At 38.2% G+C, this 14,767-nt stretch overlaps 1 protein-coding gene, 1 non-coding gene and 1 pseudogene across 2 annotated transcripts; 2 read left to right on the top strand and 1 right to left on the bottom strand.

Moving 5' to 3' along the window:
- The first annotated feature begins 632 nt into the window (after positions 1-632).
- LOC121101630 (olfactory receptor 11H6-like) lies at positions 633-1,602 on the top strand. The gene has a single exon (XM_040625516.1). It carries the CDS (start codon positions 664-666, stop codon positions 1,600-1,602), a length of 939 nt encoding a protein of 312 aa, XP_040481450.1. The 5' UTR covers positions 633-663.
- Positions 1,603-5,072: 3,470 nt separating this feature from the next.
- Positions 5,073-5,207, bottom strand: LOC121101632. Its single transcript, XR_005833604.1, has one exon. It is a non-coding gene; the product is annotated as a U4 spliceosomal RNA (small nuclear RNA).
- Positions 5,208-10,292: 5,085 nt separating this feature from the next.
- On the top strand, positions 10,293-13,202 carry LOC121101631 (annotated as a pseudogene).
- Positions 13,203-14,767: the final 1,565 nt, after the last annotated feature.

Here is a 14,767-nt window from a genome sequence, read left to right on the forward strand (position 1 = left end):
ACGTTTTACAGAAGTATTTTAATTCAACAGGTAGAAGACGGAACTGATATGAAACCTATTATGTAGGTGTCTGGGAGTTCAAATTTTTATTGACTTAACAAAACATGATGAACACTGAAGAATGGATGGCACGTTTGATGCTTTTTGTCTCAGTTATCAGACACCAACACTTAGAATTCAACCCTGATTCATAGTTAACAGTGAAATGCATAAAGGTTTCAATGTGTTGTTACCTTTCTCCCTCTTCTGATGCCTACTATTTGTGTCTCTAATTCCAAAGATGTAAGTAATTAAAATTATGTGTCCAATATCAAGGGTCTATATCTCTTAATCTACAGATATAAATACATGATTTTCATACCTACTTACGTTTGTGAGTACCGTCATTAATCTACTCCACGCTGCTTATCGCATAACATTGTCTTTTACTGTGAGAAAATTCTGAAAGAGCAATGAGAGAATACAAAGATTCACAGTCTGATCATACCAAGCACTCTCCAAAGGTCATAGTCTTCAGCACTGTAGTTATATTATTTACTTAATGGAATACTAGAATCTGAGGGAGTTAGGGATCTCCAAAAAGAAAATAATCCTGAGGATGATAGATTAAGGCCATCTTTGTCATTGTCAGTTTTCTTCTCCATCCCTTAGGAAGCCACGAATATGTCAGGAGTCAGCACAGTGACTGAATTCATACTCCTGAGTTTTCCATGCTCCAGGGAGGTTCAGGTCCTCCTCTTCATGCTGTTCTTTCTGTCCTACATCCTGACACTGATGGGGAACGGGGCCATTGTCTGTGCAGTGAAGCTGGATCGCAGGCTTCACACCCCCATGTACATTCTGCTGGCCAACTTCTCACTCCTGGAGATCTGTTACATCAACACGACTGTTCCCAGTATGTTAAAGAACTTCCTATCTGAGACCAAAACCATCTCTTTCACAGCTTGCTTCTTCCAGTTCTACTTCTTCTTCTCCATGGGCACCACGGAGACCCTCTTACTGCCCCTCATGGCTTTTGATCAGTACTTGGCCATCTGCCAGCCTCTCCATTATCCTATCATCATGAACAGCCATCTCTGCATGAAGCTGGTGGCCCTGTGCTGGATCACAGCTTTCCTCTGCTATCCGATCCCTATCTACTTTGTCACACAACTCCCCTTTTGTGGCCCCAACACCACTGAGCACTTTGTCTGTGACCCTGGTCCTCTTCTGGCCCTGTCCTGCATCCCTGCCCCTGGATTTGAGCTTTCCTGCTCTATATTGAGCTCTCTTATTATCTTCAGCACCTTCTTCTTCATCCTTGGGTCCTGCACCCTGGTTCTCAGAGCAGTGCTGCGTGTCCCTTCAGCAGCTGGCCGACGTAAGGCCTTCTCCACCTGTGGTTCCCATCTGGCTGTGGTGTCTCTTTTCTATGGATCCATCATGGTGATGTACATCAGCCCAACCTCTGGAAATCCAGGTGGGATACAGAAGATTGTAACCTTGTTCTACTCATCGGTGACCCCACTTATAAACCCACTGATCTACAGTCTCCGAAACAAAGACATGAAATCTGCCTTGGGAAAATTTCATATGTGCACAGAAAGTAGTCAAAGCAAATGAGAGCTCATGAGTTGGTCAAAAATCAAATTGTTTTCCCCATTTCCATTCCCACCTACAAAGTAGGTGTTTATTCATTTGACCCTTGAAACATAGACTCAAATTCATCTATTCCTGCTTTGTTACACAATAGACAACAGTATGCCAAGTTAAATCATACATTGCCCTCAAATCAGGATTTTGTAGATGGTAATTTGAATTAAATGACCGGGATGTCTGACTACCAATACCTGCATGTCCATTTATCTGTGATTAAACACACAGTCCCTGGCTTCATGCCTTTCTGACCTCTATTAAGTGCATCCATTTAACAGTTGGCTTTTCTTCCTTAGAAGACTATTCATACCTTTGTAGCTCAGATAAAAAGTAACAAGTGCCAATCAAATCATTACTGAGCCAAAATTTTTATTTAATTGACATCCAAAAGATTGACAATGACCTAAAGCACTGTCTCCCAAACTTGTTTCATAATTAGGGAGCTTTTTTAAAGAACAGATTCTCAGTTTTCTCCAAATCTAAATCAGAATCTTTGAAGTAGGCCCCTGGAAATCCTTATTTTAATGTTAGGTGGTTCTGGTGCACCTGACCAGGACAAATCCACAAGTGATCTTATAGAACCACTATTTTCTTTTATTTTTTTATTTTTTTAAAGATTTTATTTATTTATTTGACAGACATAGAGACAGCCAGCGAGAGAGGGAACACAAGCAGGGGGAGTGGGAGAGGAAGAAGCAGGCTCATAGCGGAGGAGCCTGATGTGGGGCTCGATCCCAGAACACCGGGATCACGCCCTGAGCCGAAGGCAGACACCTAACCGCTGTGCCACCCAGGCGCCCCAGAACCACTATTTTAAATAAATATGTGGCAGAGAGAAATGAAATACTGCATTAGCTGGGAAATTACTTCCAGTTCAGAAAGAATCTAATAAACTTCTTAAAACAAATGCTGTGATATCAACAGTTCCTTCCATTCTTGTGACTAGTCCTTGAAACTCAACTTCTATATCACAGAAGAGAATTTTGGTATCCAAATAAGGGGTTATTAATCTTTGATTTGGGTGAACATGCAATTAGCTCTAAATTTTATTCTTAGGATACTCTGGGTCAAATTTTGGGTTAAGGCAGGACATCAGAAAGCTAATATGTGGATCAAAATTATTAGATCTGGGAAGAATTGCTTCTCTTGAGTTGTACTTCTATATAATGCCTTTATACTTTGTTGAGAACTGTTATAAAAAGCAGCTATATTGAACCAGAATATATCTCTGTATATCTCTATCTATCATCTATCTATCTGCATCACATACTTTGGGGACCAATGTTCACTGTATTTCTTAAGTTTCGCTAGTATGAATCCCCATTAAAGAAATTATTATAGGACTAAGAGCCATTAATTCAGCTTTCCCTGTGAACCCACTTGTTTTCTTTATACATTTAATGAGAATCATGTAACAGATAATGTTTCCCCAATTTTCACTTTGTTTCCCCGTTCCTCATAACACATTTAGAGGCTTCACTTTAATACCAGCATATGATCTCATCCAAAAATAATCATTCTATTTTTTTCTTTCCAAGTTCATATTTCTCTTATTCTTTCTTTTATTGCACTTTTCTTTTGGTATGTCAGATCCTTAATGGAACAAGATGGAATATAATATAATAAAGGCACATATAAATAAAGCTGTAAATAAATAAACAGTTCCAAGAAGAGCTTATGAAGTGGTAAGGGTTTTATTAAGATGAGATATTTTTATTAAGCCTTCCTCTATATTACTGAGCAGGCTTTCCCAGGAGTTCAGATCAAATATTATTTATTGTGTCCTAGAAGGTTCTAGTTGATCTGATCCTGCCTACCTCATCAGCCTCATATACCATTTACCTTCTGGACAGCCAAATAAACTATTCTGTATTCTTCGAAAATCCCAAACTTTTACCTGTCCTTACATGGGACTTGGTTCGCCTAAAACCTTGCATGGCATATTTTCTGACTTTGAAAGGTCACCTCCTAACAAAGGCATTCTCTAACCATCTCATCTAAATTACTCCCTATCGTACCCTAACATTTTCGATATCATATATTCTGTTTTATTGAGAGATAGCTGACATACAAAGATATGTCAGTTTCAGCTATAAAATGTAAAGATTTGGTATATGTATATATTGCAAAATCATCATCACAGTAAGTCCAATTAACAATCTATCACCACACATAATTACAAATTTTCTTTTCTCCCTTATTCTTTTTTATACTACTACGGCTAACTGGAATTGTAGATTTATGTGTTTACCTGATTATTATTGGTCTCCCTCACTAAAATGTAAATTTCACAAAGGCAGGGACTTTATCTTCTACATTGCTGTAATTCAGGGTGCATCACAGAGATAAGTAAATGTTTATGGAATGAATAAATGAAATATACTGATCCCAGAGATGAGCTGAGCGATTTATTTTTTACCATAGCGCTGTCATACCTGCTATCCAAAGAAAAGTGAGAGGTTGAAGGAAAGGGTGACGGAGAATGGAAAAAGAAGTGGATATTTGGGGAAGAGTTCCTCCTGACATGATTGAAATGAGGGGCAGGGGCTGGTCATGAGAAGCAGTACATAAATCCAGTAAACTCTATTATTCAAACAAACTTTCAGGTAACTATCTTGATTACCTGAATTATGTTCTGAAGAAATGCATTTTCTTTGGTTTTGTTCTTTTTATTTCCTTAGAGTTTTCCTCTGAAATGTACAAGATAAAATGCTGGCTGAAATAAGGAGAGAGGGTTTTTCATTTCTATAACTTGATCCAAATAGGATAGTGACTGGAATTTGTAGGACTCTAGAGGGCAGATACTGAGGTGAGTGGCAGTGAGAGCATGGTGCCCTCAGGATCCTGGAAGCAGGGAGAGAGAAATTAAAACAAAGTAAAAAGTATATTCAGCAGCCACGAGGACCAACTACTCCCCAACTGTGGTTTCATCTCACACAGTTTGATGGGAACAAGTCACCTTCCAGAGCAGAGAGTAACCTCTACACATGAATAGATGTCTGTGATAGTGAGAGTCACCTTGGCAAACTGAACCAACTTGAGATCACAGGCCATAGGCTGCTAACACCTGCACTGGTGATAGCTTATGGATGCAGCCTCTGCCTAAGAAAATATTCCTATGTCATTGGCATGAGTAGTGTATGCTGCCATGAAAACACCAGACGTGGAGAATGTGTTTTTATTTTATCGGGCCCTTCTTAAGACTTAGTTATTGCTGATGTTTATGTGATATTTCCTTTAAAAATGAAACTTTAATACAGGGAACTATCAACTAACAATTGGAATGGACAGGCGAAACGTTTCTCAGAACTGGGTTGCTTGAAATTTGACATTAGTGTTCCCATTTAACCCTGTTAGGTGATGTAAATGCCCAAGTGGCCCATAAGAATCTAGGTAGCACATCATACACCTGCACCTACTGAACTATATTCTAGCCAACACCCATGCCTGATAAAAGTTCTTAGCAAATGGGGGTAGCCAGAAGCCTCTTCGATCTGTGAAGAGCTTTCAATTAGCAATAATCGCACCTCAGATGAACCTCATTGGCTATGATACTGCCACTGTGCAAAGCTCAAAACATCTTTGATCTGTAAAGAATGTTTTCAAACACCTACATCTAACATCATACTTAAATGTGAAAGTGAATGCTTTCTCCTAAAATCAGAAACAAGACAAGAATTCTGCTCTTACCACTTCTATTCAACATTGTATTGCAAATGGTAGTGCAATCAGGCAAAGCAACAGGCATCCTGATTGAAGAAAGAAGGGGTACTGTCGTTAATTAGACATGACATGATCATCTATGTAGAAAATCCGATGGAATCAACAAAAGAGGTTACTATAACTAATAAGCAAGTCTTTCAAGATTTCAAGGTACAAGAACTATATATAAAAATCAATTGTATGGGGCCCCTGCGTGGCTCAGTCAGTGAAGCATCTGCCTTTTGCTCAGATCATGATCCCAGGGTCCTGGGATTGAGCCCCAAATTGGGCTCCCTGCTCAGCAGGGAGCCTGCTTCTCCCTCCCCCTTGCCTACTGCTCTGCCTGCTTCTCGGCAACTCTGTCTCTGTCAAATAAACACATCTTTAAAAAACTAAATAAAATAATTAAAACCAATTGTATTTCTATAAGTAAGCATTAGCAACAATCAGAAATTGAGATTTAAAAAAAAATGATGCCATTTGCAATGGCATCAAAATATACTGAATACAGATAGAACTGTTAAAAGATATGAAAGATTTACAGAATGCAAACGACAAACATAGTTGAGAGAAATTAAAGAGATAAATACCTGTAAAGATATAACTTGTCGATGGGTTAGGAAATTCAGTAGTGTTAAGATATCATTTCTTCCCAGAATGATCTATGGATTCAATGCAATCTCAATCAAAATCCCAGGGGGTTTTTTGATAGAAATTAGAAAGCTAATTTTCAAATTTAGAAATGCAAAGGACTTACACTAGACAATATAAAGTTGGAGTAACACTGTTTAAGACTTATTATAAAACTACAAATGATCAAAACAACGCAGCATTGACATTAAGTTAAACAAACGGATCAATAGAAGGAAACAGCATCCAGAAATAGTCCCGATTTTAAACAAAAACAACGAGTGGAGAAAGGATAGTAATTTTAATACATGGTGCTGGGATAATTGAATACCCATATCAAAAAAAATAAACTTAGTATCTCAATACCTCATAAAATACAAATTAACTCAAAATAGGCCATCGATTATAAAACCTACAACTATAAAATATCTAAAAGACAAGACGGGAAAATCCTTGTGACCCTGGCTTAGGCAAAGATTTCTTAAATACAACACCAAAGGTATGATTCCTAAAACAACAAATTCATAACCTAGACTCCACCAAAATCAAAAAATCTGCTCTTGGAAAGACACTATTAAGAGTGAAGAGACAAGCCACAGCCTAGGAGAAAATATTGGCAAAGCTTGGTTCTGCTGAAGGACTTGCATCCAGAATATATTTTAAAAAACACTCAAAATATCGATAAGAAAACAAATGACCCAATAAAAATATGGAAAAATATTTGAGCAGACACTGAACAGAACATATACAAATGGAAAATAAGCAAATGAAAACATATTCAACATCACTAGTCGTTAGGGCATTGCAAATTAAAATCACAATGTGCTACCACTGTATACATTCCAGAATCACTAAAACGGAGAAGGCCAACTGTCCCAGTGTTGGTGATGACACAAAGGCACCAGAGCTCCCGTACACTGCTAGTGTGAATGTACCATGGCACAAGCACGTGAGCAAACAGTTTGGCAGTTTCTTAAAAAGTTAAGCATGTATCCACCATATCGTAAAGCCATTTTCTCCCTAGCTATTTACCTAAGAGAGAAAAGCATGGGACGTGCAAAGTCTTATACACAAATGTTCCTAGCAGTTTTATTTATAATAACACAACACTGGAAACAACCCAAACATCTATCAAAGGCGAACAAATGAGAAAATTCATGTCTACCTATATAAAAGAATATGATTCAGAAATAAAAAGGAATAATGCATCGATTGATATTCATTCATGTTGTTGTATCTAACACTTGTGCTGAATGAAAGAAACTAGAAAAAATACATTAAGTATGATCCGAAGTATACACATATAACATATATGTCATATATATAAGATATATATATATCTCACATATATATAGCTATGAAAAATGCAAACATCTACAGTAAGAGAAATAGCAGTGGTTATGTAGAGAGTGATGTCAGGGAGAGGAAGGAGGGAGGAATTGCAAAGGGGCATACTTAGGGAAGTTAGAGATAGAATTGTGGGTTGACTAATATAACAATCAATTGATTTGTCAATATATCATTCTACCGGTATGAGATATAAAGCAAGGAAAGTATTTCAACTTGTATAGGAAAAACAGACACACACACACAGAAATTAAGGTAGGCCCCCAAGGGAAGTGAATAACAAGCATAGAGATGTCTCTTGACACTGTTTTCTTTTTAGAAGCAGTAAATGGATCCTCAAGGATCAAAACAACAGGGCTGACTTCCTGACAGGCTCTGTTTATAACCCCTCAACAACTTCCACAAACACAATCAAGGATCCTTATCACAACCACTTCCACTTCTTTTCTCCTCTCCATCACTAAGAAAATAAAGAGCTTTTGAGAAGCTCAGCTTGAATTCCCTTGCTGACCCAGATAAAAAGGTTATGAAGGGTTTGGAAGAGCAAAAGTCATAATCGACTAGCTTCTGTCCATAGCTCTCTTGAATGACCACAACCGTACACATTCAGCCAATTATTTCTTGGCTTTTACTGGTCAGGCAGTGGTCCAGGTACTGCTGCAGGCATTTATCTCATTCGATAATCTTTACAACAGCCCTTTAGAAAGGGCATTATTAGGCCCACTTTATCACTAAAGAAATGGAGTATCAATTTCCTATGAGCTAATAAGAAAAAGCTGTTGACTCTAAATCCAATGTTTTTTCCATAGACTTTCTTGATAGGAACAATGGCATTTTTCTGGCCTTTACTCATAAGGACTTGCCACCTCGCAAAATGATACTGAGGAAAGGCTATTGGAACCTCACGAACTAACACTAACGTTTAACCAAATTTCAGTATAATTGTCTTAGTATCAGACTTTGACGCTCTTCATGGTCTCACGTTGACAAAAAAAGGTAACCCGTGTGCCCTCGACGACGCTCAAAGGTTACACATGGTTTGCGTGGGCAGCGAAATTCACAGTGAAGGCTACCTGAGCGATTGAGCTGTCATGGCTTGCGCTGCGCAGCCGCTGGACTACTCGCTGAAGCCGCAAACAAAGGTTGCTGTTGCATAACACTGATATGTCCACAACCAGATCAGCGAATTCTCCTTTACCAGCATGGTGACATTCCAGGACTGGCTCGACTCCTCGACAAGGCCATTGACTTTTTCCCATTTAAAACAATAATACCAAGGTCATTATAATACGGGTTTATGCTGTCTGTCTTTGAACTTAGGTCACGAACTTAAGCTAAGCCTGGGGTCATAGAGGACCATTGATTGTACCAAGCGCCCTCTGTAGTCGTCAGCAGGAATCGACCAGTTGTGGACTTTGGCTTTTACCTTTGTGTGCTGTTAAGTGTTCTTGTCTGTCCTTTGCAGTCTTCTGTTCTTTTGCATCTGTCAGGACTTGGTGGATAACGAGTCAAGTCTTCGTCATGAAGCTGGTAAAAGGAAATGTAGCAATATCTGTTAGAATAATTAGTTGGAGAAGCTTGCAAAATGGGTGATGAGGCGTTCCGTTTCTAGAAGACGTGAAGACACTCCTGCAACAAACTGCTCATGAGCAGGCGTATGGTCACCAAAAACTAACATGAGGCATGTTTGACGGTGAAAGTTGAAGATATCTCTCTTGAAATAGGGTAAGAACACTAGAAATGGCCTTAGGTGCTGCAATCCAGGGAAAGGGCTTTGATAGAACGCAAGAAAAGGATTATGTTGCACGTCTATATTTAGCAGCGAAACATCTGACTGTGACACGGATGTGATAAAAAAGGGAGCGATGTAGAAATAAACAGAAACAGTAATCTTGGAACAGGCTCAAAGCGCTAAAGAATCAATAAGTCTTTGAGGTGTAGGACGTAACGTGATTTTCAAATAACGTTTTTAGAGATCGCAACTCTTTGATTAATGCACAGGTGCTCGGCTAGTGAAGTCTGCTTGATTTCACTTCTTGACCTCAGGGTTAAGGTCAAGCTACATGTGGCTGATGCCTAGGGAAGAAGGGAAAGGAGGAGGAAAGGAAAAAGAAGAGGGAAAAATGCCCCACCTACAATTGTAAACATTTTTGTTATCATTGAAAATGAAGACTATTTCAGAGCTAGTAACTGTGGTAAGGACTTTTAATTTGACTAGGCATTGCTTCCATACAGTTTATTCTGTCTGTATTCATACCGTTTTAATGTAGGTCAGTTAGTTAACTGCATTCAAGACACATGATGTGGCATGTTTGCCGGAACATCCAGCATACGAAACTTGCTTCCTGAGAAATAGGACAGCATAACGCAAAGGTTATTAGTTTTGTATGCCCCTTTCTTTAAAGCTCTGCCTTCAACGACATGAATACTGTGTTTCTGAAACTTAGCCAGGCTTTGTTCTCCAAGTATACGTAATTTAAAATCAGAGAGGCAAGGGACATCAGCAAAGTGTAAATCTTTATGTCATAAGAACAGAAAACTACTTTTCTCAACAGCTGAGAGGCTCTCAAAGACATCTTATATAAATTTTTTGACACTACTGCTGGATCTTGGGAACTATATGGTGAACATGTGTAGTTCCCATGTATAACGTGAAAATATACACAGATATCCAGAAAAATCTAATCTCAGAGAGGAAGTTTTGCACATTGTTGGTTAGGAAGTTCCAAACTATGCACTCGATTTTTGCGGTCCTACTGAATAATCATATCTACTCTCAAACAACACATTGAAGCACTATATCAAGGACTGTTTCTTGACACTTTGTCATAACTTTATTCAGGAAAATCTTACTGTTTAATACCAAGACCACTGTAATCGAATTGCTAACTCTCAATATTTTTACTATGGAATCCAATATCACTGATATACTTCTTAATGAGCCCTTTTAAGCTATACCATCAAACCAAGACCCAGATATGGATTCATATCAAAGCTGTGCTTTCTGTGGTTGTGGTGATGAGGTTCTTTTTACCAGAGGTAATTACTGAGGCTTTGCAAGAACTCCAGGTCTTTTACCTGTGCGCAGTGCACTGCGCCAAACGATATAGAGCAACACTGTTGAGTTTTCCATTTGGCTTCAATTTTTCTACGTTTTTTGGGACATGTTTTCTGCTACACATGTCTGCTTGAACGACAATACACGATTCACGGTATTATGCTGATTTCAGACTGGACTAGAAATCAGACACTCAATGAAACAGAATTGTAGAGGCATCCCAGCTCAAAACCATATAAGTGTTGCATCACCAAGCACCCAAGCGGACAATTACTGTCTCTTCCGCGAAATGTCCATTGGCTAGGGGCTTGTGGGAGAATTATGTCAACAAGAGGGAGCTTACGCTTTGTTATTTGCAGATGTTTATGCGAGTAGCTGCTGACATGAACGCTGGAGACTGCCTCAAACATGGAAAACGAGACATGAGCAACTCCTAGGAACTCGAATAGGCAAGGTCGCTGCTCCAAGCTTACACACAGTATCGTGATACAACTTGCATAGCCCTTTCAGTGCTGTCTTTTCTGGATTGAAGCCAGTAGTGCTTTGAATTCTTTTGTGATATTTATTGTAAAGACTACCTAGTGAAATGGCATTATGCTATTTCCAAATTTTTTCCGGTACACTAATTTAACAACTGTTCAGCCTTTACAAAATATCATTGATCAACATTCCTCTTCCAGAAAGGCAGATTACTGAGGAGTTCTTCAAAGCTGGGAGATGCTACTATTAGGAAGATGTGGGAGCTCAGCTAAGAATCTTTTTGATTATAAGAACGAAATCAATTCATGGGATAAAAGAACTCCGTGTTAGGAAGTGAGCTTGTAAACTTTACATCACTGGCTGTAACAGTTAGATGGTTATATAAATCAACTTTGGGGACCGTTTTCTTTTTTTTTTCTCACTTCTGGACTACTCTCTTGAGAGCAGAGCAATTTTGATATAACCAGCTACTTTAGGAAAAAGTTCTGACAAGAAAGAAACCCAGTCCAATATCACCAGAAGGAAACAAAAAGGGAGAAGCCATTAAAACAGTCTATACAGCATTCCTGGCCCTGGTAAACATTGACCTTAACATTAGAAAAGAATGTAGACCATCAGAGCTCTTGTATATGGTCAATAGAAGTGAAAAAATAGTGCAAAAACGAACATTGTTTAGTTTAATAAAGTTGAAAATACACACTTCTGTGTCCAGCCTATAGAACGAGTGAATAAAGTGTGAACCAGGAAAAATGAACTATGTCTTCATAGAGTTATTCCTGGTAGCTTCAAAGTGGAAATAATTCCTCTAACTGGTGGTTTATTCATAGAATGTAATAATATAAGAAGTAAAAATGGGAAACTACAGATAATGCAACAACATGAATTTCACAAACCTTACTGTTGAACAAGAGAGTCAGCCAAAAGTATAATTTCACTTATGTAAACTACAAAAACAAGCAAACCAAATATCTTTTGTTCAGGGATGCATACTTAGTTACTAAAATAAACAAAAACAAGGAAGTGATTACCATAAGGAAAGGACAGTGTTACAATTGGAAGGATAGAGAGGCAGAGGATACTGATTGGGATGGAGCATGAGGGAAGATTCTAGAGTGCAAGTGATAGTCTCTTTCTTGACCTCAGTGGTTACCTCGGACATTTATGTTAATGATCAAGTTATAAGCTTATGTAGTAAGTATGTTTCCATATATTTCACAATAAAGAAACATCTCTGTCTACCCACTGATATTCACCAACTTCTTGTGTTTTTCAGTCCAACAACTCAACTAGAACAGTATTTCAGGATTAGACAAAAATAGTAATTACTGAGATATAAGTGTTTGTGCATTCCACTGGGTGGTTTTGATATACATCTGGGTCCCTATCTACACAGACATTCAATAACGTGATGGTCTTTTCACAGCTCCCAGACCCACGAAAATCTCCAACACCTCCAGCATCATCACTGGCTTCAACCTCCTGGGCTTCCCTTGCCCCAAGGAAGGGCAGATCTTCCTCTTTCTGCTCTTCTCGGTTCTCTACCTCCTGACCCTCATGGGCAATGGGTCTATCATCTGTGCTGTGTACTGGGATCAGAGACTCCACACGCCCATGTACATCTTGCTCACCAACTTCTCCTTCCTAGAGATCTGGTATGTCACCTCCACTGTCCCCAACGTGTTGGCCAACTTCCTCTGACACCAAGGTCATCTCCTTCTCTGGGTGCTTTCTCCAGTTCTACTTTTTCTTCTCCTTGGGCTCTACAGAGTGCTTTTCCTTGGCTGTTATGGCATTTGATCGGTACCTTGCCATCTGCCAGCCTCTACGTTATCAACCATCATGACAGGCGTCTCTGCACCAATCTTGTGGTCAGTTGCTGGATACTTGGTTTCTTCTGGTTCTTGATTCCCATCATCATCATCTCCCAAATGTCCTTCTGTGGATCCAGGATCATTGACCACTTCCTGTGTGATCCAGGTCCCCCGTTGGCCCTCACCTGTCCTAGAGCCCCTGTAATAGAGTTAACTAGCTCTACCCTAAGTTCTCTGCTCTTAGGTATGCCCTTTCTTTATCATGGTGTCCTATGCTCTGGTCCTGAGAGCTGTGTTGCGGGTTCCTTCAGCAGCTGGATGAAGAAAGCTTTCTCCACCTGTGGGTCCCATCCGTTGTAGTTTCACTTCTATGGCTTAGTGATGGTCATGTATGTGAGCCCAACATCCAAGCATGAAGCTGGGATGCAGAAGATGGTGACTTTGTTTTAGTCCATAGTAACTCCACTCATCAACCCTGAATATATAGTCTGAGGAACAAAGATATGAAACATGCTATAAAGAAATTATTGGGAACCTAAAAGTAAGAGTCTTGGTTTAAAAGATTTGCGGACAGAATCTGTTTTTAATTTCTTAGTTAAAAGAAGACTCACATCACTCAGAAAATTGTCTATATTATTTATGAACTTTATACACCATACAGTTTATTTCCTAGATTTTATAGATTTTATATTTTTCATTTGTATTTAGCCTCACAAATTACACAAGATTATAACTCTATGGCAAAACCTAAAGTTTTCTATTATCCTTTCAACAACAACAAATGACCTAATTCTTCTGATTGAGCTTAAATTTCTGCCCTCCAGAAACTTAATGTTGGTAGCATCAATTATACACAAAAGATTAATAGCCCAATATATATACACTATATACATATACATATATATATATATATAGATCTGAAGATATAAATATATATCTTCAGATCAGTAAGAAAATAGCATCAGTACAAAAGAAAAACTCAAATGTATGGAAAATAAATAGCAGATGTTTTCAAATATCTAAAAGACATTCTATTTTATTCAGAACTGGAGAATACAAAAATTGATGAAGATAAAACATCATGTGGGCGAAAACAGCAATCTCTTCCCTTGCTAGTACAGCATAAGTTGTTACAACAGCTATGGAGGACATTTTGACAAAAACTATCAAAATTTAAGGGACTTTTGACTCACATTTCCACTCTTAGATCGTGATCTGAGTAGTATACTCACATGTAAGAAAAATGGCCTATGTTCAAGAATATTGACTACTGTTTCTAATAGCAAAAGAGTAGAACAATCTAATTTCCTATCAATTAAGGATTGAATTACTATATATCCATAGGAAATTATACTATATAACTGTAAAAATGAAGATCTGTACATGTCTATTGATCTAAAACTATCCTCAAAGTACATCATTAAAGGAAAAGCAAGATGGAAAAACTCTCTATCTTGGGCTATCTTTCATGGGGAGAAAGATTATGGGTAAATAGATATTTGTGCTCATAAATACATTATATGCTTCTTGAAGAAGAAAGAAGAAAGCAGAACAGTGATTGCTTTTGAGAAAGAGAACTGGGTATTTGGGGCCAGGAAAGAAGACATTCACTATATGCTTTTGTTTTTTAAATTTCTCTCATAAGCATGTACTGGATTTAAACAGACATTTAAACAATCAATGGTTTAACATTTAAAAAATAAATTTTAAAACTATTCCACTATGAAATTAGACCAGAGAAACATTTTTTCATAATTCCTTGATTCTTTGGGAAATTAGGAAGAGGACTGATTGTTGATGGAAAATGAAAAAGAGAAAACTGACAACCTCTTGATGTCATCTCACTAAAATTCTTTGGTTCTGTTAGAACAAAGTAGAAATGTCTTCCTCCTCTGAGGACCTATGAGAGTACATAAACTATGAAAAAGTGAAAGTGGCTATATTTTTATTCTCGTTGTACCATTTTTCTCCATGAGCCCTTACTCATTAAAACAACTAAATATAGTTAATACGCTAGGGACTGAGCTAGAAGATGACTAACACACAGACGTGAGGAAGACATATCTCCTTCTCTTGTGGGGCTCACAAACAAGTGGTAAATGGG

This window comes from Ursus maritimus, unplaced genomic scaffold (assembly GCF_017311325.1).
Source record: "Ursus maritimus isolate PB19 unplaced genomic scaffold, ASM1731132v1 scaffold_87, whole genome shotgun sequence".
In the NCBI taxonomy this organism is placed as follows: Eukaryota; Metazoa; Chordata; class Mammalia; order Carnivora; family Ursidae; genus Ursus; species Ursus maritimus.

Bases quoted from the DNA above. Each gene is read 5' to 3' on its own strand.
- LOC121101630 (XM_040625516.1), top strand. From the start codon at position 664: ATGTCAGGAGTCAGCACAGTGACTGAATTCATACTCCTGAGTTTTCCA.